Source organism: Bos indicus x Bos taurus, chromosome 8 (genome assembly GCF_003369695.1).
Source record: "Bos indicus x Bos taurus breed Angus x Brahman F1 hybrid chromosome 8, Bos_hybrid_MaternalHap_v2.0, whole genome shotgun sequence".
In the NCBI taxonomy this organism is placed as follows: domain Eukaryota; kingdom Metazoa; phylum Chordata; class Mammalia; order Artiodactyla; family Bovidae; genus Bos; species Bos indicus x Bos taurus.
Window position 1 is genome coordinate 61,557,945 of NC_040083.1, and position 23,157 is coordinate 61,581,101.

General features: G+C 46.1%; 1 protein-coding gene across 2 annotated transcripts in view; it reads left to right on the forward strand.

The window, feature by feature from the left end:
• The window catches only part of FRMPD1 (FERM and PDZ domain containing 1), a 108,943-nt gene that overhangs the window by 80,878 nt on the left and 4,908 nt on the right, over positions 1-23,157 (forward strand). For both annotated transcript variants that reach the window (XM_027549688.1, XM_027549686.1), the window contains 10 exons: positions 71-178; positions 7,024-7,119; positions 13,691-13,816; positions 14,916-15,035; positions 15,449-15,585; positions 16,605-16,731; positions 16,882-16,977; positions 18,713-18,895; positions 19,726-19,873; positions 22,012-22,818. In XM_027549688.1, the coding sequence (XP_027405489.1) occupies positions 71-178; positions 7,024-7,119; positions 13,691-13,816; positions 14,916-15,035; positions 15,449-15,585; positions 16,605-16,731; positions 16,882-16,977; positions 18,713-18,895; positions 19,726-19,873; positions 22,012-22,818 (1,948 nt within the window). The remainder of the gene's footprint in view (positions 1-70; positions 179-7,023; positions 7,120-13,690; positions 13,817-14,915; positions 15,036-15,448; positions 15,586-16,604; positions 16,732-16,881; positions 16,978-18,712; positions 18,896-19,725; positions 19,874-22,011; positions 22,819-23,157) is intronic.

Consider the following 23,157-nt stretch of genomic DNA (forward strand, 5'->3'; position numbering starts at 1 on the left):
AGAAATGAGAAGATGCACATGGCTTTTTTGAAAGTCCTGTTCTAAAGAGCGTCATGTTAATGTTTTGCAGGGAGTCCCCAAGTCCTCCTTCCTGACAGAAGAGAAGCGAGCCAGGCTGAAGACCAACCCTGTGAAGGTGCACTTTGCGGAGGAAGTGCTCGTCAGTGGACACAGCCAGGTGCAGCACTGGTCAGGGGGTGGAAATGGCTGTTCATGAAGCAGGCATGCTGCCTCCTGGCACTGTCTCCTGGAGACGCTGGAATCTACAGCACGGAGGGGACAAAGTGGGAGTGTAGTGGGCTCGCTGGAGGCTCTATGCTCGCTCAGTAAGGTGCCTACAAACCAGGGACAGGGAGAGACACACTGGGTATGACTGTGTCTTTCTGAGACTCCATTTTTCTAGCTTGAAATTTCAACATGTTCCAGTTATTCACTTCTCATTCTGAATCTTCTAACTTAGTACTCCCTCTGAAAGTGATACATTGATAGTAGAGATGGTGGCAGGGGTTGCTTTTTTAAAAGACCCTATCATCTACTGAATCTCTAATACGTGAATCAAAACATCTTGGGTACATAGTCCTTCATCATCACCATACCCTGTAAGGGAAGATATTTTAACAAAGAAGAAACAGAAGCTTAAAGAGGTTAAGAGAATTAACTTCTGAGATCATACAGCTAGGAAATACAGGAGAACAGGTCTGTGTGACTTTAGTTTTTCTGTTTTCCACTACAATATGCTGTCTAGTCCTTTTTGATATGGAATACCCAGGATTGATGTGATTGAATATGGGGGTTCAGGAGACAAGACTGACCCTAGAAGAATCTGAAATAAAAACCTATGTTTGGATTTTTTTTTTTTTAAATCATTGAGGTATAGTTGATATACAAGTTTCAGGTTTCAGCATTGTGACTAACAATTGTTAAAGGTTATATACTGCATTTATAGTTATTAAAAAATATCAGCTATATTCCGTGTCCTATACAATATATCTGTAGCTTATTTATTTAATATACAATAGTTTGTACCTCTTAATGCCCTACCCCTACCTTGCCGCTCCCCTCTTCCTTCACCCTATTGGTAACCAGTAGTTTATTCTCTATATCTGTGAGTCTGTCTCTTTTTGTTATATTCACTAGTTTGTTTTACTTTTTAGATTCTACACATAAGTGATCAGATCAGATCAGATCAGTAGCTCAGTCGTGTCCGACTCTTTGCGACCCCATGAATCGCAGCACGCCAGGCCTCCCTGTCCATTACCAACTCCCGGAGTTCACTCAGACTCACGTCCATCAAGTCAGTGATGCCATCCAGCCATCTCATCCTCTGTCATCCCCTTCTCCTCCTGCCCCCAATCCCTCCCAGCATCAGAGTCTTTTCGAATGAGTCAACTCTTCTCATGAGGTGGCCAAAGTACTGGAGTTTCAGCTTTAGCATCATTCCTTCCAAAGAACACCCAGGGCTGATCTCCTTCAGAATGGACTGGTTGGATCTCCTTGCAGTCCAAGGGACTCTCAAGAGTCTTCTCCAACACCACAGTTCAAAAGCATCAATTCTTCGGTGCTCAGCCTTCTTCACAGTCCAACTCTCACATCCATACATGACCACAGGAAAAACCATAGCCTTGACTAGACGAACCTTTGTTGGCAAAGTAATGTCTCTGCTTTTGAATATGCTATCTAGGTTGGTCATAACTTTCCTTCCAAGGAGTAAGCGTCTTTTAATTTCATGGCTGCAGTCACCATCTGTAGTGATTTTAGAGCCCAGAAAAATAAAGTCTGACACTGTTTCCACTGTTTCCCCATCTATTTGCCATGAAGTGATGGGACCGGATGCCATGATCTTCGTTTTCTGAATGTTAAGCTTTAAGCCAACTTTTTCACTCTCCACTTTCACTTTCATCAAGAGGCTTTTGAGTTCCTCTTCACTTTCTGCCATAAGGCTGGTGTCATCTGCATATCTGAGGTTATTGATATTTCTCCCAGCAATCTTGATTCCAGTTTGTGTTTCTTCCAGTCCAGCGTTTCTCATGATGTACTCTGCATATAAGTTAAATAAACAAGGTGACAATATACAGCCTTGACGAACTCCTTTTCCTATTTGGAACCAGTCTGTTGTTCCATGTCCAGTTCTAACTGTTGCTTCCTGACCTGCATACAGGTTTCTCAAGAGGCAGATCAGGTGGTCTGGTATTCCCATCACTTTCAGAATTTTCCACAGTTTATTGTGATCCACACAGTCCAAGGCTTTGGCATAGTCAATAATGCAGAAATAGATGTTTTTTTTGGAACTCTCTTGCTTTTTCTATGATCCAGCGGATGTTGGCAATTTGATCTCTGGTTCCTCTGCCTTTTCTAAAACCAGCTTGAACATCAGGAAGTTCACGGTTCACATATTGCTGAAGCCTGGCTTGGAGAATTTTGAGCATTACTTTACTAGCGTGTGTGATGAGTGCAATTGTGCGGTAGTTTGAGCATTCTTTGGCATTGCCTTTCTTTGGGATTGGAATGAAAACTGACCTTTTCCAGTCCTGTGGCCACTGCTGAGTTTTCCAAATTTGCTGGCATATTGAGTGCAGCACTTTCACAGCATCATCTTTCAGGATTTGGAATAGCTCAACTGGAATTCCATCACTTCTACTAGCTTTGTTCCTAGTGATGCTTTCTAAGGCCCACTTGCCTTCACATTCCAGGATGTCTGGCTCTAGGTCAGTGATCACACCATCGTGGTTATCTGGGTCGTGAAGATCTTTTTTGTACAGTTCTTCTGTGTATTCTTGCCATCTCTTCTTAATATCTTCTGCTTCTGTTAGGTCCATACCATTTCTGTCCTTTATCGAGCCCATCTTTGATTGAAATGTTCCCTTGGTATCTCTGATTTTCTTGAAGAGATCCCTAGTCTTTCCCATTTTGTTGTTTTCCTCTATTTCTTTGCATTGATCGCTGAAGAAGGCTTTATCTCTTCTTGCTATTCTCTGGAACTCTGCATTCAGATATTTATATCTTTCCTTTTCTTCTTTGCTTTTCGCTTCTCTTCTTTTCACAGCTATTTGTAAGGCCTCCCCAGACAGCCATTTTGCTTTTTTGCATTTCTTTTCCATGGGGATGGTCTTGCTCCCTGTCTCCTGTACAATGTCACGAACCTCATTCCATAGTTCATCAGGCACTCGATCTATCAGATCTAGGCCCTTAAATCTATTTCTCACTTCCACTGTATAATCATAAGGGATTTGATTTAGGTCATACCTGAATGGTCTAGTGGTTTTCCCTACTTTCTTCAATTTAAGTCTGAATTTGGCAATAAGGAGTTCATGGTCTGAGCCACAGTCAGCTCCTGGTCTTGTTTTTGCTGACTGTATAGAGCTTCTCCATCTTTGGCTGCAAAGAATATAATCAATCTGATTTCGGTGTTGACCATCTGGTGATGTCCATGTATAGTGTCTTCTCTTGTGTTGTTGGAAGAGGATGTTTGTTATGACCAGTGCATTTTCTTGGCAAAACTCTATTAGTCTTTGCCCTGCTTCATTCCGTATTCCAAGGCCAAATTTGCCTGTTACTCCAGGTGTTTCTTGACTTCCTACTTTTGCATTCCAGTCCCCTATAATGAAAAGGACATCTTTTTGGGGTGTTAGTTCTAAAAGGTCTTGTAGGTCTTCATAGAACCATTCAACTTCAGCTTCTTCAGCGTTACTGGTTGGGGCATAGACTTGGATTACTGTGATATTGAATGGTTTGCCTTGGAAACGAACAGAGATCATTCTGTCATTTTTGAGATTGTATCCAAGTACTGCATTTCGGACTCTTTTGTTGACCATGATGGCCACTCCATTTCTTCTGAGGGATTCCTTCCCTCAGTGGTAGATATAATGGTCATCTGAGTTAAATTCACCCATTCCAGTCCATTTCAGTTCGCTGATTCCTAGAATGTCAACATTCACTCTTGCCATCTCTTGTTTGACCACTTCCAATTTGCCTTGATTCATGGACCTGACATTCCAGGTTCCTATGCAATATTGCTCTTTACAGCATCAGACCTTGCTTCTATCACCAGTCACATCCACAGCTGGGTATTGTTTTTGCTTTGGCTCCATCCCTTCATTCTTTCTGGAGTTATTTCTCCACTGATCTCCAGTAGCATATTGGGCACCTACTGACCTGGGGAGTTCCTCTTTCAGTATTCTATCATTTTGCCTTTTCATACTGTTCATGGGGTTCTCAAGGCAAGAATACTGAAGTGGTTTGCCATTCCCTTCTCCAGTGGACCACATTCTGTCAAATCTCTCCACCATGACCCGCCCGTCTTGGGTTGTCCCAGGGGCATGGCTTAGTTTCATTGAGTTAGACAAGGCTGTGGTCCTAGTGTGATTAGATTGACTAGTTTTCTGTGAGTATGGTTTCAGGGTGTTTGCCCTCTGATGCCCTCTTGCAACACTTACCATCTTACTTGGGTTTCTTTTACCTTGGGCGTGGGGTATCTCTTCACGGCTGCTCCGGCAAAGCGCAGCCATTGCTCCTTACCTTGGATGAGGGGTATCTCCTCACCGCCGCCCTTCCTGACCTTCAATGTGGGATAGCTCTTCTAGGCCCTCCTGCGCCCGCGCAGCCACGGCTCCTTGGACGTGGGGTTGGTCCTCCCGGCCACCGCCCCTGGCCTCGGTCCTGTGGTTGCTCCTCCCCTCTGCTGCCATTGGCTTCGGGCTTAGGGGCGTTGAGTAGCTCCTCCCTGCCGCCGCCCCTGACAGACGCAGGGTAACTCCTCTCGTCGCCGCCCCTGGCCTCTGGCGTGGGTATCTCCTCTCGGCCGCGCCCCCTGACCTCGGACGCCGGGTAGCGCCTCTCGGCCGTTCCTGCGCCGTCGCAGTCTGGTACTCTCAGCCGCTGCCCCTGACCTGGGACGTGGGGTAACTCCCCTTGGCCGCCGCCCTTCGGGCATGGGGTCCTCCTGGCTTCTGCCCCTGACCTCGGACGTGGGGTGGCTCCTCTCGGCCGCGCTATGGCGCGCCCGTCGCAGCCGGCATCATGCAGTATTATTTTTCTCTGCCTGACTTAAGGAAACCAACATTTCAAATATTCTTAAATTTGCTAGCCATTAAAGAAATGCAAAGGAAAATATTAAGAACTGCCACTTTATAATTAATAAATTAGCACAAAAAAGGAAAATATAAGCCCTGATACTGAGACAGTAGCTGCATTCATGTACTAATTGGCGGCTTTGTAAATTGATTTAATCTTTGGGAATAGAAAAAAAGTTAATGAATGCCATAAAAATGGCCCAAGGATCACATTCTTATTAATTTATTTCTATAAAATAAATGCAAAAATCCATGTATTTAAACATATATATATGTATATCTCACAAAAATTTTTGAGAAAATGTTAAATGCTTAGGCAGAGAAATGGTTACAGAAATTCTGATGTTTCAACTCAATAGAATATTTATAAGTCCATTAAAATTATAAACATTAAACTCACATGAATAAGTATATATGAGTTGAGTGAAAATACACATAGAATTGTGTATAATCTATTAGTGCAGTTCTCTGAAAGCTATTTACAGGTATAGATAAAAATCGGAAGAAGCCTTAGAGAAAAGTGAATAGTGTTAGTTATGTGGTGATGTTATGAATGTATTTTTTTGTAAATCACAAGGATCAAGGAAAGCAGTCATACTTCGAAAATCCAAAGATTAAGATTTCTAAATACCTAAAACCAGAGTCAGGAGATGACAGCAGAGTGAAGGGTTTAAAATCCCTCATCCCTGGTTGAGTGTGAACGGGCCCTGGGGTATGAACATATGCCTTTTCTTCCATAAAAGTACTCTGGCTTTCAAAAAAAAAAGTTATATAGAGTGATGAATGTGTCTTAAAAGATACAAACACCCTTATATTTAGAAGATACAAAATTCTTAACTGAAAAAGACTGTCAGTTTTCTGAAAAAAGGTGATAAGCTTCTAACCTAGGTGGGCTTCCAGAGATGAGAGCTGGGGGGCAGTTGTAGCTCAAATCCTGGAGACTCTAGAATCTCTTATAGGTTCTGAAGGGCACCAGCCACTTCTTTGTCTACAGCTCAACACTCAGAAGTCACTTTTTAAGAGAGCCAGCCCTAAGGGTTTCTCCAAACCCAAAGGGAATGATTCCCTTGCCCTGCTCTGCCTCAGGAATTTTGGCTGGCCTGGGGTCACCAAAGACAGACCAGTCCTGTGCTTCCCTCCCTAAAAGCCCTCCAAGAATGGCAGAACCCCTCAAGGGGTCCCATGAATCCAGAGTGATAGTTGGGGTGAGTAGAGGCTACTTGGTGTAAAGAGCTGACTCACTGGAAAATACCCTGATGCTGGGAAAGATTGAGGGCAGGAGGAGGAGAAGGTGACAGGGGATGAGATGTTGGTTGGCATCACCAATTCAATGGACATGAGTTTGAGCAAATTCTAGGAGATGGTGAAGGACAGGGGAGCCTGGTATTCTGCAGTCCATGGGGTCACAAAGAGTCAGACACAGCTGAACAACTGAGCAACAACAAGAGGTGGAAAGCAGCCCTCTGCCCTTTGGTGATGCTTTACTACAGAGAATGCAGCAGTGAAATGTTGAGGAGACTCTCAAGGAGCTTCCTGCCCCCCATTTCACCCAAGCCTACAAGGCACAGTGCGAGAATCTCAGAAAGGCCCATTTTGGGCAGTGGGCTTGCTTGTCACTTGATTTGCTGTAGGTGGCAACGAGCAGTGACGTGTCAACGGATGGTATCATACATGCCTGCGCAATGCCATCAGCATGCCCGTGGCAGGGCTCACTCTTCACCCTCCTCCCTCCTGTCGAACAGTTCTTGTGACTGGCCCTAGAACAAAGCCTGTATCTGTGTGGCGTAGGCCTCCTCCCTTGCAGAAATCTCTTAATGTCAAGAGTCAGCCTACAATGTGGTGAGGAAGTTGGGGAGAATCCTGCTCTCCACACCAAGGCAGGGCCAGGGAAACAGGCTCTGTCACATCCAGGAACAGGGAGGGACAGTTTTGACACTGCTCTTGTGTCTTCCAGGGTAATTCTCTGCTGTGTATGCCCAACGTGCTCAAGTTGTACCTGGAGAATGGACAGACCAAAGCTTTCAAGTTTGAGGCACACACGACTGTGAAGGTAATTTGGAGTAAACTTGACTCTCTTTCTGGTGAGAATTTGCTGGCTCCCAGGACCCCCAGGCCTCTTGTTAGCAGCTGCCTCAGTGATCTCACAATCCCATGGTCTGAGCACCTGCAGTTAGCCAAGCACTGTGTCATCTCAGTTCATTGCACAAACACCCAGCAAGCTGATATTTTAGTCACCCTCTTGCAGGGGAGGAAATCAGGGTTCAGAGAGATGAAGTACCCAAAGAACTCATTAGCCTTCCCCATTAACCACTGGGATTTCCTGCCTCTTGTATGGGGTTCCACCTGCTTCCCAAAAGGCCAGAGTCACTAAAAAACCCAAGCAAGGTATCAGGGCAGGTCCAGGCCCCTGGGAATTCTGTTCTGGATGGAAGTCAGTTTGAATTAGATTTAATTACGTTCCCACAAAGGAGACACTCTGAGGCGGGTGATACAGAGAGAGGTAGAAAGTGGTCTCTGTCCCCCTAGCTTGCAGTCTAGTTGAGGGAAAATGGACATCCAAGGAGCTCCCAACGGTCCAGGGCAGGACGAAGGAAGGGCTGTAAAGAGAGGGCCGAGGGGCGTGCTTAGCATACAAGAGAAGGAGCCCTCTGTCTCATCCCATCAGAATGTCAGAGAAGGCTTTGCTGAGAAGCTGGACCTGAGCTAGGCTTTGAAGGGTGACTAAGAATTCATCAAGGGCAGGTGGGGGCACAGCTATAGAGGGGTCAGAGGATGAACATCAGGCTGAAGAAGTCCCATGAACAAGGCAGAGAGCCAGTAAGACAAGGCATCGCCTGGGAGGTAGTAAACCATCCCATGGGACTGGAGCAGAGACCGTTGCCTTGTAGGGGGAGTGGGAGAGGGTGCACACTGGCTGCAGGGATGGCCTTGCATGGCAGGCAGTGGAATTGGGATTTTATCCATAGACAATAGGGGATAGCACTATAGTTTTTCAATAAGGGAGCAAATGGTGTTAGAGGCAGGCTCCAGGGAAGAAACAAAGGACTTGTTCAAACATTAGAAACCATGTAAGAGTCAACACTGAGCCCAGTTCCTCTTATTAGAAGAAGAGCAGGTTCAGGTGGGTAGGTACACCTCTAGGTACTGGACAAGATATACACACACACATATTGCACACACACTTGTGTGCACACATGCAAACATAATGCACGCATACCACCAGTGTTCCCTGGCACCTTCCTTTGGCAATTCCTATTGTTGTTCAGTTGCTCAGTTGTGTCTGACACTTTGCGACCCCATGGACTGCAGTATGCCAGGCTTTCCTGTCCATCACCAACTTCTGGAGCTTGCTCAAACTCATGTCCCCATTGCGTCAGTGATGCTGTCCAACCATCTCATTCTCTGTTGTTCCTTTTTCCTCCTGCCTTCAATCTTTCCTAGCATCAGGGTCTTTTCAAATGAGTCAACTCTTCGCATCAGGTGGCCAAAGTATTGGAGTTTCAGCTTCAGCATCAGTCCTTCCAATGAATATTCAGGACTGATTTCCTTTAGGATGGACTGGTTGGATCTCCTTGCAGTCCAAGGGACTCTCAAGAGTCTTTTCCAACACCACAGTTCAAAAGCATCAGTTCTTTGGCACTCAGCTTTCTTTATGGTCCAACTCTCACACAAATACATGATTATATAGCTTTGATTATATGGGCCTTTGTCAGCAAAGTAATGTCTGCTTTTTAATATGCTGTCTAGGTTTGTAATAGCTTTTCTTCCAAGGAGCAAGTGTCTTTTAATTTCATGGCTGCAGTCACCATTTGCAGTGATTTTGGAACCCAAGGAAATAAAATCTGTCACTGTTGCCATTGTTTCTCTATCTATTTGCCATGAAGTGATGGGACTGGATGCCATGATCTTTGTTTTTTGAATGGTGAGTTTTAAGTGAGCTTTTTCACTCTCCTCTTTCACTTTCACCAAGAGGCTCTTTAGTTCCTCTTCAAGTTTCTGCCATAAGGCTGGTGTCATCTGCATATCTGCGGTTGTTGATATTTCTCCCAGCAATCTTGATTCTAGCTTATCCTTCGTCCAGCCCGGCATTTCTCATGCTGTACTCTGCTTATAAGTTAAATAAGCAAGGTGACAACATACAGCCTTGTCATATTTCTTTCTCAATTTTGAACCAGTCCATTGTTCCATGTGCAGTTCTAACTGTTGCTTCTTGACCTGCATACAGGTTTCACAGGAGTCAGGTAAGGTGGTATGGTATTTCCATTTCTTGAAGAATTTTCCACAGTTTGTTGAGATCCACACAGTCAAAGGCTTTAGTGTAGTCAATGAAACAGAAGTAGATGTTTTTCTGGAATTCTCTTGCTTTTTTGGTGATCCAGCGGATGTTGGCAATTCGATCTGTGGTTCCTTTGCCTTTTCTAAATCCAGCTTGAACTGGAAGTTCACGGTTCGTGTACAGTTGAAACATGGCTTGGAGAATTTTGAGTGTTACTTTTGTAGCATATGAGATGAGTGCAATTGTGTGGTAGTTTGAACATTCTTTGGCATTGCCTTTCTTTGGGATTGGAATGAAAACTGATCTTTTTCAGTCCTATGCCCACTGTTGAGGTTTCCATATTTGCTTGAATTTTGAGTCCATACTTTAACAGAATCATCTTTTAGGATTTGAAGTAGCTCAGCTGGAAGTCCATCACCTCCACTAGTTTTGTTTGTACTGATGCTTCCTAAGGCCACTTGACTTCAGACTCCAGGATGTCTGGCTCTAGGTGAGTGATCACACCATCGTGGTTATCTGGGTCATTAAGATCTTTTTTGTATAGTTCTTCTGTGTATTGTTGCCACCTCTTAATACCTTCTGCTTCTGTTAGATCCATACCATTTGTGTCCTTTATTGTGCACATATTTGCATGAAATATTCTCTCGGTATCTCTAATTTTCTTGAAAATATCTCTAGTCTTTCCCATTTTATTGTTTTCCTCTGTTTCTTTGCATTGATCACTTAGGAAGGCTTTCTTTTTTTTATCTCTCCTTGCTATTCTTTGGAACTCTGCCTTCAGTTGGGTATATCTTTCCTTTTCTCCTTTGCCTTTCACTTCTCTTCTTTTCTCAGCTATTTGGAAGGCCTCCTTAGATAGCCATTTTGTCTTGTTTGCATTTCTTTTTCTTGTGGATGGTTTTGGCTACCACCTTCTGTACAACGTCATGAATCTCCATCTATAGTTCTTCAGGCACTCTATCAGATCTAATCCCTTGAATCTGTCACTTCCACTGTATAATCGTAAGGGATTTGAATTAGGTCATACCTTAATGGCAGTTCCTAGGGCTGCCCCAAATGCCCTATTTCATTCTTACTTCAGCATGACTGAAGAGAAGCTAGAGAAAGCCTGTCTGGCCCTGGGAAGTTCAAGCCCAGAGGAGGAATAGGAGAGGAATGGATTTGTTCAGTGTCATTCCATGTCTGGCATTCCCTGGGCACTTCCTTATTTGCTATCTCACTTAGTGCCCCCAGTAACCTTGTAAGGTGACAGATGTCTCACTTTTCAGATGAGAACACTGAGATATCCGAAACTCATCAAAATCAGTTCTTCCAACTTGGTCTGTTGTCTCTGAACCCTGCACTGGAGCTGACCATGTTGCCATTCAGCATAGAAGCTATGCAAATGCATTAGACATGGTTTCTACTTCTGTCACCTTTGAGCAGAGTGCACTGGAATGGGGGGTGGGGTGCACTGGAAGGGGAGGGAGTCCTCATTCTGTGGCCAAAAAGACTTTGAGATGATTTACAATAAAACACATACCACAGGGGAATTAAAGCCAAGATGACACATGGAGTTGGGGAAATGGGCAAGGACTTAGCTAGTATAGTACTGGTTAATCTCACTTACCTGTAATAGCCCAATTTTTACAGAGCAAATCTTTTAGCTCTTTGTGACAGAAAAAGAGAGGGGGATATAAGCAAATTGTATGGGTGAAAAAGAGAAAAAAACACTGTCAAGTCATCAGCGACTTCTCTTCCTCACTCCCTTACCAAGAGAAGCAAGAGTTTTCTTACATTAGAAAACCCTCTTTCTCTGCTGCTGCTGCTAAGTCACTTCAGTCGTGTCTGACTCTGTGCGACCCCATAGACGGAAGCCCACCAGGCTCCACCGTCCCTGGGATTCTCCAGGCAAGAACACAGGGGTGGGTTGCCATTTCCTTCTCCAATGCATGAAAGTGAAAAGTGAAAGTGAAGTCACTCAGTCATGTCCAACTCTTTGCGACCCCATGGACTGCAGCCCACCAGGCTCCTCCGTCCATGGGATTTTCCAGGCAAGAGTACTGGAGTGGGGTGCCATTGCCTTCTCCACTCTTTCTCTTAAGTCAAGGAAAATAATATGTCACTTAGTGATACTTTTGAGTGCTAGCAAAGCTGTTAATGATACAGAAATAAACTCCCTAGGGTCACTCTCTTAGGGAGCCCAGAGTGTTGGGGTGGGGCTGGGGTGAGGAAATGGGACCTCAGGTTAATTCATGAAGAAACTATGGCAAATGCAGTGCGTTCAGAAGCAGGAAAGTAGGATGTGAAAATGGGGTGCTGTGGGCTCCCAGGAGTGAGAGCTTCCAGCTAGGTAGCAAGGAACGGCCCCCAGGATGTGGTGACCTATGAGATCAACTTGGAAAGATGGACAGGAATGGGTCAGGAGTGGTATGTGAAGACAGATTTCCAGTCATGGGGAGTGACACCAACAAAGACCCAGTGATGGGAAAGTTTAGCAAGTACATGGGGCTTGCAAGCAAAGTGCAACAGAAGCAGCAGCAAAGGATAAAGGGGAATAAATGGGTTGGCACCTGATACTTGAGAACCTTTAATGTTAATTGAGGAATCTGGATTTGGGCTAGTGGGCCATGATGGAGGAGGCACTGAAAATTCTTGAGCCAGGGAGAGCATGAGCAATACAAGGCTTAGACAAGTTCCTCTAGGTCAAGGGTCAGCAAACTCTTTCTGTAAAGAGCCAGATAATGAATGCGGTAGGTTTTATGGGCCGGGGGCTTCTGTCATGGTTACTCACCTCTGCCAGTGTAGAGAATGGGTGTAGCTGTGTTCACATATGACTGTAATTACAAAAACAAGCAATGGGCTGGATTTGGTTTCCAACCTCTGCTCTAGATGTAGGGTGGAGGTCAGATAGGGTAGCAGGGTGTTCCTTAGGACATGAATCAACAAAGCCAGGACAAATGTGTGTGCTGAAGCCAAATGGAGAATGGAGAGAGTGGACAGAGCCATGAGAGGGGCTCTCTATCATGGCCAGCACACAGTAGGCATTGAACTAATGTTGTTGAGTTTCGAGGTGAGTGAACTTTAGGACCTAGTCACCGGTTAGTTATGGGGGGCGATGGAGAAAGCAGGAAGAGGATTCAGAATGGGGAGCCATGAGGAGCAGGTAGCGCCTGATGGTTTGGCACTTACTAAATCTAAAATTCTAGCAGGATGTGCATGATGAGTCCATGATGACTGTTTATTCATTGAATGGAAGTCTACTGAGCATCACTGAATGCCAAGCTTTGCAGATATAATGGAGTACAAGACAAGCAAGGTTCACATTCTGGGGGAGTCTAGCATCTAGCAGGTAAATGACAATAAGCAGAAAAACAGATGTCAGCAGCTACCAGGCAGTGAACACCTGTCATCTGCCAGGTGCTATTCTAAAGGCCATGTATGGGGATAGCCATTTAATGCACACAACAACCCCCGAGAGAGATGTCACTATTATGACCATTTTAGAGATGAAACCACTGAGGCATGGAGAGAGTAAGCACGTTATCCAGGGAAACAAAGCTAGTGATTAGAAGTCTAGGTCTAGAGCCCATTCACTTCACTGTACTGTCTATTACTGAAGAACAGTGCTGTCATCGAAGAAGATCTCATAGTGATGAAGGACCCTGGGACAGAATAACAGGGACAGTCACATTTAGATACAGAGACCAGAGGTAGCCTTGGGAAGCGTGCAGGAAGAGTGTGCCAGGCAGAGGAAACAGCACTTTGAATGCCCCGAGGCAGCAAAGACCTTGTGATGCCCAGGGGGCCCTGTAGTGAACGAGGGGAGTGTGGCATGGCAGTTCTGGTGGCCCAGTATTTACCTGCTAGATGCTAGACTCACCCCATCAGCCCCTCTAAGTGGGCATCATTATCCTCTATTTCACAAGAAGAAACAGGTTCAGAGGCATCAGATTGATTTCCGTCAGTGGCAGAGAGGGCAGGTGGTGGGATTATGTCTGGTAAGCAATTGACAGTGCAGACTCCAGACATAGGATGGATCTGGAGACCTTGAAGAGGGGCGTAAGGCCCCAAGGGATAGCTTCAGCCTCCCAAGTAAAGCCGGAGAGGGCGGCCATGCGGGGGGCACTGGAGCCCTGAGGGGAAGGGAGCAGCGGGCACAGGGCCCTGAAGGGGTGATGAGAAGTCCTACGTGGGGCCCATCAAGATTAGCCTCCTGTGTTGGCAGTGGACCCAGCCAGCACGGGCCTTTCTTTCCCTGGCAGCACGGAGGAGCGGAGGGGAGTCAGGGGAGTCCTCCCCGCTCTGTGCCTGAATGTGAGGACCAGCCCGCTCCTTGGTGACCCTTGTGCCTCTGTGCCCACAGGACATCATCCTCACGGTGAAGGAGAAGCTGTCGATCCGAAGCACAGAGTACTTCGCGCTGGTCCTGGAGGAGCAGTACAATGTCTCCCGGCTGCACCTGCTGCATGAGGAGGAGCTCATCCAGCAGGTAGCACCTGCCTCTGCTCCCAGTGGGGAGATCTGGGCAGGGTGAGCTGCCTGCCTCGGCCACAGCCTTTGAGTACAGGGTGCAGTGCATCTGCAGGTTTGATGTGCTTTCTTGTGCCCAGACAACACAGAGCTCACTCAGCCTGGTTTGCAAACAAAGTTAGGCAGGCCTCCGTTTTGCAGACAAGGAGAAAGAGGCTTAGATAGGTGAGCAAGGTAATGCAACCACTAGACCCCATCTTTTGCTCCCAGCTCTGATGACCTTTCTCTGAACCTCCCACCTTTGAGATGTCAGGAAAGCATCTGTTGCTGGGTCTCAGCCCTTTCTGTGAGGCTTGTCCTGAGCAGGACAGGGCTAACACTGTCCATCTGTATCTCTCAGTCTTTAAGCCATGCAGTGATTTGTTATACCAGCTTTCAAGAGCCAAACACAGGTCAGTTCCATAAATTCTTATTGAGTGTGTACTACTATAAAGATAAGTAGGATTTCAGTAATTGGAAAAGGAAAAGGGGCTTTTTTTAAGAAGTGGAGCAGCGTGAACAAGGCATGAGCTCATGGAAGCCGCTCTGAGTGTTCCTCATTGCAGACGAATTCCTGCCGTGGTCACTCATTTCCTAACATTGCTGCTTACAAACTTTAAAAAAATCACTTCTGTTCCATTAGCATTGGAAAAAGAAATCAAATTAAACCACTGAAATAGCTGAAGTGAAAAAAAAAGTAAGGTACAGGGCATATTTATTATATATACCCACATAATGTATTGTATACTACTATTTATGGGAAATAAAGGAATGTACATTTATAGGAGCATAAATACCCATAGACAGTCTCTGGAAGGGTATATAAGAAACCAGATGCAGAGATTTCTTCTGGAAAGGGGAACAGGTTGATGGGGTGAGTGGGAAACTGTTCTTTTGAGCTTTTTACATCTTATACCCATGGGAAAGTCAGTCAAGGGCACAGGTCTGTGCTGACTTGGGAAGAACTAAAACTGAAATCTCTAGGGACTGTCTTTCATTGTCTTTTTTTATTTAAGTTGTTTGTGGAATAACTGAGAACAAAAACAGAAGATGAACTGTGTCTCTCTTATGCATTGCAGGTAGTGGAAAGGGAGGAGTCACATGACTACCGCTGCCTCTTCAGGGTTTGTTTTGTCCCCAGGGACCCCCTGGACCTCCTGAAAGAAGACCCCGTGGCCTTTGAATACCTCTATCTGCAGGTGACCTGGTCTGCCCTTCCTAAAATAACAGTGGTTTTTCTCAAAGATGGCACATTGGGTTATTTTCAACATGAGCTCGAGGCAATTAAGCAACTCACTGGTAAGGATTATCTTGGTCTGAGGGAGAGTAGGCCTGATTATCCCTTAGAATTCCGTTTTATGTCACTGAGTTGCTATGTTAGGCGATTTGCAATATATTAATGAACTTAGAGCTTAGTCCTCCATGTAGATTTACATTTTCTAACACCATTTAGGATCTTTAGAGTTAAGTTTTTATTGCCAAAAGGGGCAACCAGGGTCACACAGGCAAGAATTGGCAGAGCTAGATCTCCAAGTTGCCTTTCACCCGAGAGCACTAGGAACCCAATCCATGTGTTCTTCTTTCCCAGTGTCTCTGATCTCATCTCTCCTAGAGCTGCAGCGATGTGCTCCAGGAGCGCTTTGCGGTTGAAATGAAGTGCAGCTCGGCGCTCCGCCTGGCAGCCCTGCACATCCAGGAGCGGATCTACGCATGTGCGCAGCCACAGAAGATCTCTTTGAAGTACATAGAGTGAGTGGCAGGGGACTTCGATGTCCCGCCAACAGCAGCTGTGTTGCATTTATCACTTGGCTGGCGCTGGGCCAGGATGGCCAGAATCCACACGAAGCTGACACTCACCCACCCCCCACATCTGTCCATTGTCTTCCCTTCATTTCCCTCTGCACCCTCTCCAACACAGCCTGGCTTCCCCCAGGTCAGAACCCGGATGCTCCCTCTGGGGCCCAAGCCAGCTCCAGATGGAATGACACAGGATCCCTTTGTAAATTCCCAGTTCCTGGGAGGATATCTCAGGAAATCCTGACAACTTCAGCATCAAGCTCTTCTGAGAGCAAGAATTCCCTGGAAATTCATTTGTGGTGAACAAAATCCTATTGTATTACATTTCTATTAGAGCAGTTTCAAGTCCTGAGGCTCTGACATCTCCAGATTCTTAGCTTAAAATGTCACTTTGCTCTGGGTGTTATCACCCAGATTTACTCATCTCTTCACCAAATCTCAGCTCTGTCTTGTCTGCTGATGAATTATATTTAAAATTTTTTTAAAAATCCTTGGCCTTCCCCCGGATATCCTAGGTTAAATCTCTAGAGAGTGGGACCTGAGAATCTGTATTTTTAACTAGTTTGTTGGGTGGGATGGTGGGGGATTAGGCTGGCATCATCCTCAAGCATGGCCTCAGGGATTCACGTGTTCTATGTGTTGCCCTATGAGACTGTGCTGAACATGTGTAAGGAGTAATGGGCTCCTTGAATGATCATGGGGTTTAATTCCAGAATGGCTCATTTTTGTGGACTGGGTATGTGTTTGTATAAATAAATAGGTAGATGGATATCACACATATACAGTATTCATATATATATATATATTTACATATACTCCACAAGACCAGCCAGATATCTTCTGCTGAGAAAGAAGCTCATAATTACAGTATTCTTGGAACAATAACTACTGAATCAAATATAATTACGTTCTTCATTAGAGTCAAGTTTGCTGTAGACATGAGCCTCCTTGTCTCCAATGTCTCATGGCAGGAAGGATTGGGGAATCGAGAACTTTATATCTCCAACTTTACTACGAAACATGAAAGGAAAAGACATCAAGAAAGCCATCAGCTTCCACATGAAGAGGAACCAGAACTTGCTGGAACCCAGACAGAAGGTAATTTAGCCACAGCCCCTGCCAACCACACGCTGACTGTTGTGAAACCTCAGGGGGAGAATTTTCAACATTGCCTGCATTTTAGACAAATGAATAGCTCTGACTTCAACAGTCTTTTTTTGTTTTCTTTTTTTTTCACCCTTATTTAAGCAACTTATTTCTGCTGCCCAGCTACGTTTAAATTACCTACAGATCCTTGGGGAACTCAAGACGTATGGTGGGAAAATCTTTAATGCTACTTTAATGGTATGTATTAAAGAACTTCTTATAAGGGATGCAAGAGAGCCTCTGAACATCAGTGTATCTTTTAGTCTAAAATTCCTGAGGACTGTTCTGGACTAGAGTTTGTTTGGGAAAGTGAACATTATGATGTCAGGGAGCGTCTGCCATGCCATTGCTTGACACCAGCCCTCTGACAGATGCTGGGGGAGGCAGAGCTGAATGAGACACGGTTCCCATCCTCAAATGATGCAACGAGGCCCCAAACAGGGCACAGCAAAGCCATGAGAGGCACAGGACCATTCTGGAAAGTCAAAGACAGAGACCACCACTGCCAGCTTCAGGTTGAATGGGGAAGGAGAAGGCATTAAGGAAAGGCAAGAAGATTGCATTTGGCCAGATTTCAGAGGAAAGGCATTCTGAGGGCACGATACTGTGATCAGTTTACCCTGGAGCTTTGGATATATGAAGGTGAAGAGGGATAAAAGGGAAATCGTGAAGAAAAGATAAGAATGTTAGACTGGAGGCTGGGGCCCTGATTATTCAGAACGGAAGAAGTGAGGAGTGGACCTGAGAAGGGAAAACAAGAAGAAGAGTCCTCTGCTGTGTTATCCATTCCTCCCTTGGTCTGCTTTTTGGAGCCTAGGCCTGGAGCTCTGTGCTCTGCTGCAGTCAGTGATGTGGGATGTGGCTTAAGGGAATTCTGCCCCCACAAGTCAGTCCCAGAACTCTCAAGCACAAAGCCAGACAATTTACCAATTAGAGATTAAAAAAAAATAATAATAGCAAAGCTCCTTTCAGTGGATTTAGTGTGCTTCTTAGTCATTTACAGTGATGGGTTAATTTAATTAGGCTGCTGACCTAACAGTGTAGATGGAAAAAGAGAATTGATGTTTTGAAAGAAAGGAAGAGCATCTGATTGTTTGGGGAAGAGAAAAATTGGTCGAGTCTTTGTACAAGTAGTGGACTAAATGGTGGAGAAGACACACTAGATCACAGAAAGGAAACTTGAAGGTACAAGAAAAACTACCCACTTTTCTCTAGGGCTAATCCTGCCCTCTGCCAGCTGTCCGGTTCCTGTCTCCAACTCCGCTTTACCTTTCTTGTCTAAGGAAAGACCTGGGAGTGGGAGAAGAAACCAACTACACTGAACTGGCTCAGGGTGCTTGCTGGTCACTGGAGGTACAGATGTAGGCATACACAGACTCTGTTGTCAGGGACCTTAATGGAATATGCAACTCAAATACAAATAATAACAGTAAGAAGTCTGAGCTTAGAAGTCCTAGAAATCCTAGTCCTAGACAGTCCCTTGCTGTCCAAGAAGGACAGAGGACGTGGTGTGGAATCAACATAGAAAAGTACTGTTCTGGTTTGAGGAGCAAATCAGGTGGCATTTTCAATGGGCAGTAGGTTTTGATGGAAGGTTCTAAAAAAGGGTGGGTTTTCGATAGGTAATGATAACAAGGGATCCCAAGTGGAAGGCACAATGTGAATTTAGGCATATAGGTGTGCAAGTATATGGTTGTGTTTATGGAACAGGTAAAAGTCCCGTGGTTTGATCCTCTACTGTGAAGAGTATTATGGGAGATAAATTAATACTGAGTTTATCTGTAGATGGGGCCCAGGTTAGGCTGTCACCTAACTTGGTCATCTAGAGGAGTGGTGGTTAGGGGTTTGCAGAAAGAGGTATCATGTCCTACGTGTATAATGTATTTTCCCTAGCTTGTGAATGGAAACTAATTCCCCTTCCTGCCCTCTGCAGTTACAGGACAGAGAATCCTACATTGCCCTTCTGGTTGGAGCCAAGTATGGCATTAGCCAAATTATCAATAGCAAACTCAACATCATGTCCACGTTGGCAGAGTTTGCCAACATCAGCCGTGTAGAGCTGACAGAAGAGTCTGAGAAAGTGAGCATGGTCAAAGTGTATCTTCAGGATGTCAAGGTAAAGGGGAAGAAATTTTTAATCCAGCTTCTGGAATCTGGGGCTAAATTACTTGAGTGTAGTTTATGTGAGTTTGGATATTAACAGAGTCTCATGTTCAACATTTTCTTAAGAGATGGAATTGTCCATCCTGTCCCATCAAAGGGAAAGTAATGAACAGGGTACATTTTCCCAGGCAAGTCCTAAAAGGTTTTTTTTTCTATAAACTGAGCTTGACCGTGTACTTTCCTGACAGGTTCAGCAACCTAGATGGGAGCACCAGAGGGTATTATCACATACATTAGACCAGAATGGCTGCCCAAGATTTTGGGTGATGGCAATTAAAATAGATCAGTGGTATAGGGTACTTCCTGTACCTCTCTGGAAGGTCCTGCATTTATCCTGCTTCCTTTGACTTAATCCCAACATGCACAGGACTGGTGCTTCATTCTTCTTATCCCCCTCTCCTTCCTTCTCTACTCGATCCTGCTCCTTTTTCTTCTCTAGGTCAGGTCTTGAAGAGGTCCCATAGCATGAATGAGCAGGGTGGGGTGGTTGGGATAGAAGGATAGTCACTGTGGAGACTGGTTGGGAGGAACCCACCGCATGTGTGAGTGCTTGTGTGGCTGTGTGTGGGCATACTCATTTCAAATCTTGTAGGTGAGGACAGGTATATTGTCAGGACACCAGGGGGCCTGTCTATGGACCGTGGCTGGATTTACCTGAAATCTCTCATGGGCCCCACATGGCCTGATTGCCCTTTCTGTTGCTTGCTGCCAGCCTTCAGACGTTGTATCCCTTGTTGCCAGCCTTAGCCCTTTATACGCTTAAGAGCCTCTTTACCTTCAAAGGTTCTGACTTTGCTGCTGGAATCCAACAGTGCGAAAGACCTAGCCTGCCTGATTGCTGGGTACTACAGGCTGTTTGTTGACCCAGTGACCTCCATTTTCCTCTGGCCTGGAAACAAACAGCAGGTGCACCGGGTGTCTGCTGAAGAAGGTGAGGTGCTGAGGCTTGGACCCAGGAAGGACAGGCCCACTTCGCTGCCTTGTAGGGTCAAGGTAGCCTAAAAGGGGATGGTGCATTGAGTGGAGCGGAGGCTTCCGCTCAAGAGGGTGAGAGCTGTTTCTCCATTCATTTCTTGGTAAACGGCTGATCTTTCCAAAATCCTAAATAGAGAGGATTTCTTTGTACCTGAGAGTCCCATAAAGCCAAGCAAGGCTGTGGAAGGTCTCTGATTCCCTGTAGTATTACCTAAAATCATCTCCAAGATCCACAGTATTTTATCTTTGACAGTAAACAAGATGTCACTTATTTGTTTAGAAAGTATAGCTGACCTAGCTTCTCATCTCATGCCTCTTTTGCTTCTCTTGAATTATAATAAAAATTCTCTGCCTTACATGTTTATAAGAACAGGGTACATGGAGATAGAAGCTAAAAATCATATGACATAAGGAATGAAGTAGGGGAGGCCACATTAGGTGAACATTTTCCCAGTTTCCACCAGGCTTTTGCCTCCGCACTATTGACGCAGCATTCTTCCCAGCGGTTTGCTGATAAATGTTTAACAACTGTCTCTGCAGGGGAAGAAACAAAATGAAACAGAACCCTGATTTGAAGCAATTGCCTAAACATTGGCAGTGGCATAAACACTCCCACCGTGTCAGCTATACTTTCTAAACAAATAAGTGACATCTTGTTTTACTGTCAAAGATAAAATTTCAAGCCCCTGACATGCTGTCACTGGACATGGAGGTGGGGAGAGGTGCTCAGTAGCACACCATCGTATGGCATTTCCTCCATGTGGATAAGACAAGCATAAGTAATCTCAGAGATTGGCTAATAGGAAACTAAGAATTCAGAAGTGAAGCATTTCCTGTACTTGTTCCCTCTGTCTTTAACACAGCTTATTAACAAGGGATGATGCCTCTGAGACGGCACCCCACGGAGCCATGCTGTTGTGGAGGCCTGGTGAGGTGGTCACAGGAGGCCTACTTCAGCCTGTTTGTAATAGGTTATGACGAACATGATGAAGTTACCCAGGCAAAGAGGGGAAGAGTGATCCTTTGAAGCAGAGGGACACAATGGAGGCATGAAGGCTGAAAAGCTCTCTGTAGTAGCTAGAGCCTGGGGAAGGCTGCAGTGAGCGAGCAGGCTGCTGAGGAAGGGTGGGACCTGCACTGTGAGAGGGGGACCAGGCTGCTGAGGGTCACCCTGTGAAAGCCCCCAACCTCAGTAGGAGAGCTTAGGTTCTTCCCTTTAGGCAAGAGAAACCATCAGAGGTTTAAATACAATGTGATGTGATCAGAGAGAAGTGGGTTTGTTTGTTTGGTTGTTTTTTTTTTTTTTTTTTTGGCTGTGGTGTATGGCATACAGTATCTTAGTTCCCTGACTAGGGGTCAAACCCTTCCCCCCTGCAGTGGAAGCATGGAGCACTAACCACTGGACCACCAGGGAAGTCCCCAGAGAGAAGTTGAAAACAGATTGCACCTGGAGGTTTATGGTGCATGCGCAGTTTGAGACCTGGCTCAATGCCCCCCAACCCTCTCACCATGAATCCTTCCAAGTACCAGCAGTGGGTCACTTTTCACTTTTCTAAAAGCTCTGTAGCACCAGTGGGTCGCTAGGCCAGGCTTCAGAATGATGCCAGCCTAGCAGCCTCAGGACCCCCATAAAGTTAGTAAAAATACAGATTCTCAGGTTCCACTCCCTAGCTATTAGACTCAATACATCAGGATGAGGTCCAAGGATATGTTATTGTTGTTTTTTAAATATGATTCCCTGTCTGATTTTGATACCCAGTCAGGACAGAGCTGAGATTTTTAGGAGAGCTGTAGCAAACCACCTAAATACCCGGCTGTTTCCATAAACAGATAGATCTCCTTGGAGGTGGAGGTAATCCTGTCTCCTTTAGGTGGCTTATAGATGTGGGGAAGGAGACTTGACAGTTGTGTGGAGAACGTGGAAATTTGGAGTCCTGTGGATCCCGTGTCAGTCAGTGTAGCATGGTCCAGGCCTGTCATCCTGCTGGACCTCTGTTCTCTCATCTGCAAAGTAAGAGGGCAGGCAAAGTGGGGGCGGGTGGACATGTGAGCATCTGCCAGTTCCCTAATCCTGTCACATAACTCTTGTGTCAGGCTACGAGTCCAGGGCCTGCAGTGACTCCGAGGAGTCATCCGAAGTGGACTGCGTGCCGGAGCCCTTCTCTGACAGATGCCTGCCCAAGCTGGGCCCCTGCAGACCACTTACAGAAGAAGAGCAGCCTCCTGGGGACAGCTCCACGCCTGCAGTGGCTGGGAAAGGCCCAAGCACTTGCGGGGCCAGCAGCACAACAGACAGTGCCGAATCTGAGGCATCTGACTCGGCCAACACCGAGAGCCGAGGCTGCAGGACCAGCGGCTCCAGTGAGTCCATGGACGCTCTGGAGGAGGATGACCTGGATGCCTGCTCTTCCAGCAGGTCCGGCTTCTTCCACCTGGGCTTGCCTGGCTTCCCGGAGAGTCTTGATTCAGACAGCCAGGAGGAGAGAAGCAGGGTTGAAACCGGTGGCTTCCTCTGTCTCCTGGACCTGGCCCAGAGAGCCAACCCTCAGAGCCAGAAGACAGAGTTTTCTGAGAGTCCTGCTCCTGAGGCCTTCAGTTGGGGGCCAGAACTGAATGCGCTCAGGCTGGACCCCAGGCTGTATGAGGGCAGCCGGATTGACTACTACAGCTTGTGCACCAACGTCTCCCCTGCCAGCCACCTGAGCAACAGCTCTGATAGCACAGCTACCCGGCAGGGTGGGGGCATGGCAGCCCTGGGCCAGCGGGGAGGGTCTGAGGCCCCGTCCAGCTCCGTGCTGCAAGCCCTGGCCCCAGGCCTGCCACTGGCCTTGGAGGATGGCAGTTCCGACGAGGAATACTATGATGCAGCTGACAAGCTCACACCCCCAGAGGCCCTCTCAGGTGAGCCCTCCCTGGCAGGTCTGTGGATCGTGCAGGCAGCTCCTCAGTCCCCAGGGAGGGCAGTGTGCAAGCCTGAGGGGAAAACATTTGGGTGAAGCATGGGTGCTCATTCTCTTTTGAGGTGGGCTCCCTGGGCTCAGTGGACCACGTTGTGGGCATCCCAACTTCAAGCAAGGGCTACAGGGGAGGTTCAGAGAACTGTGGACAGGCAGAGATGGGTGGCATTAATTCTACAGTGGGAATCAGGGAAAGCTTCCCAGAAGAGGCAGCAAATGGGCCAGGCCTTGTGAGATGGACAAAATTCACAGAGAAAGAAAAGGTCTGATATGAGCACCCAGT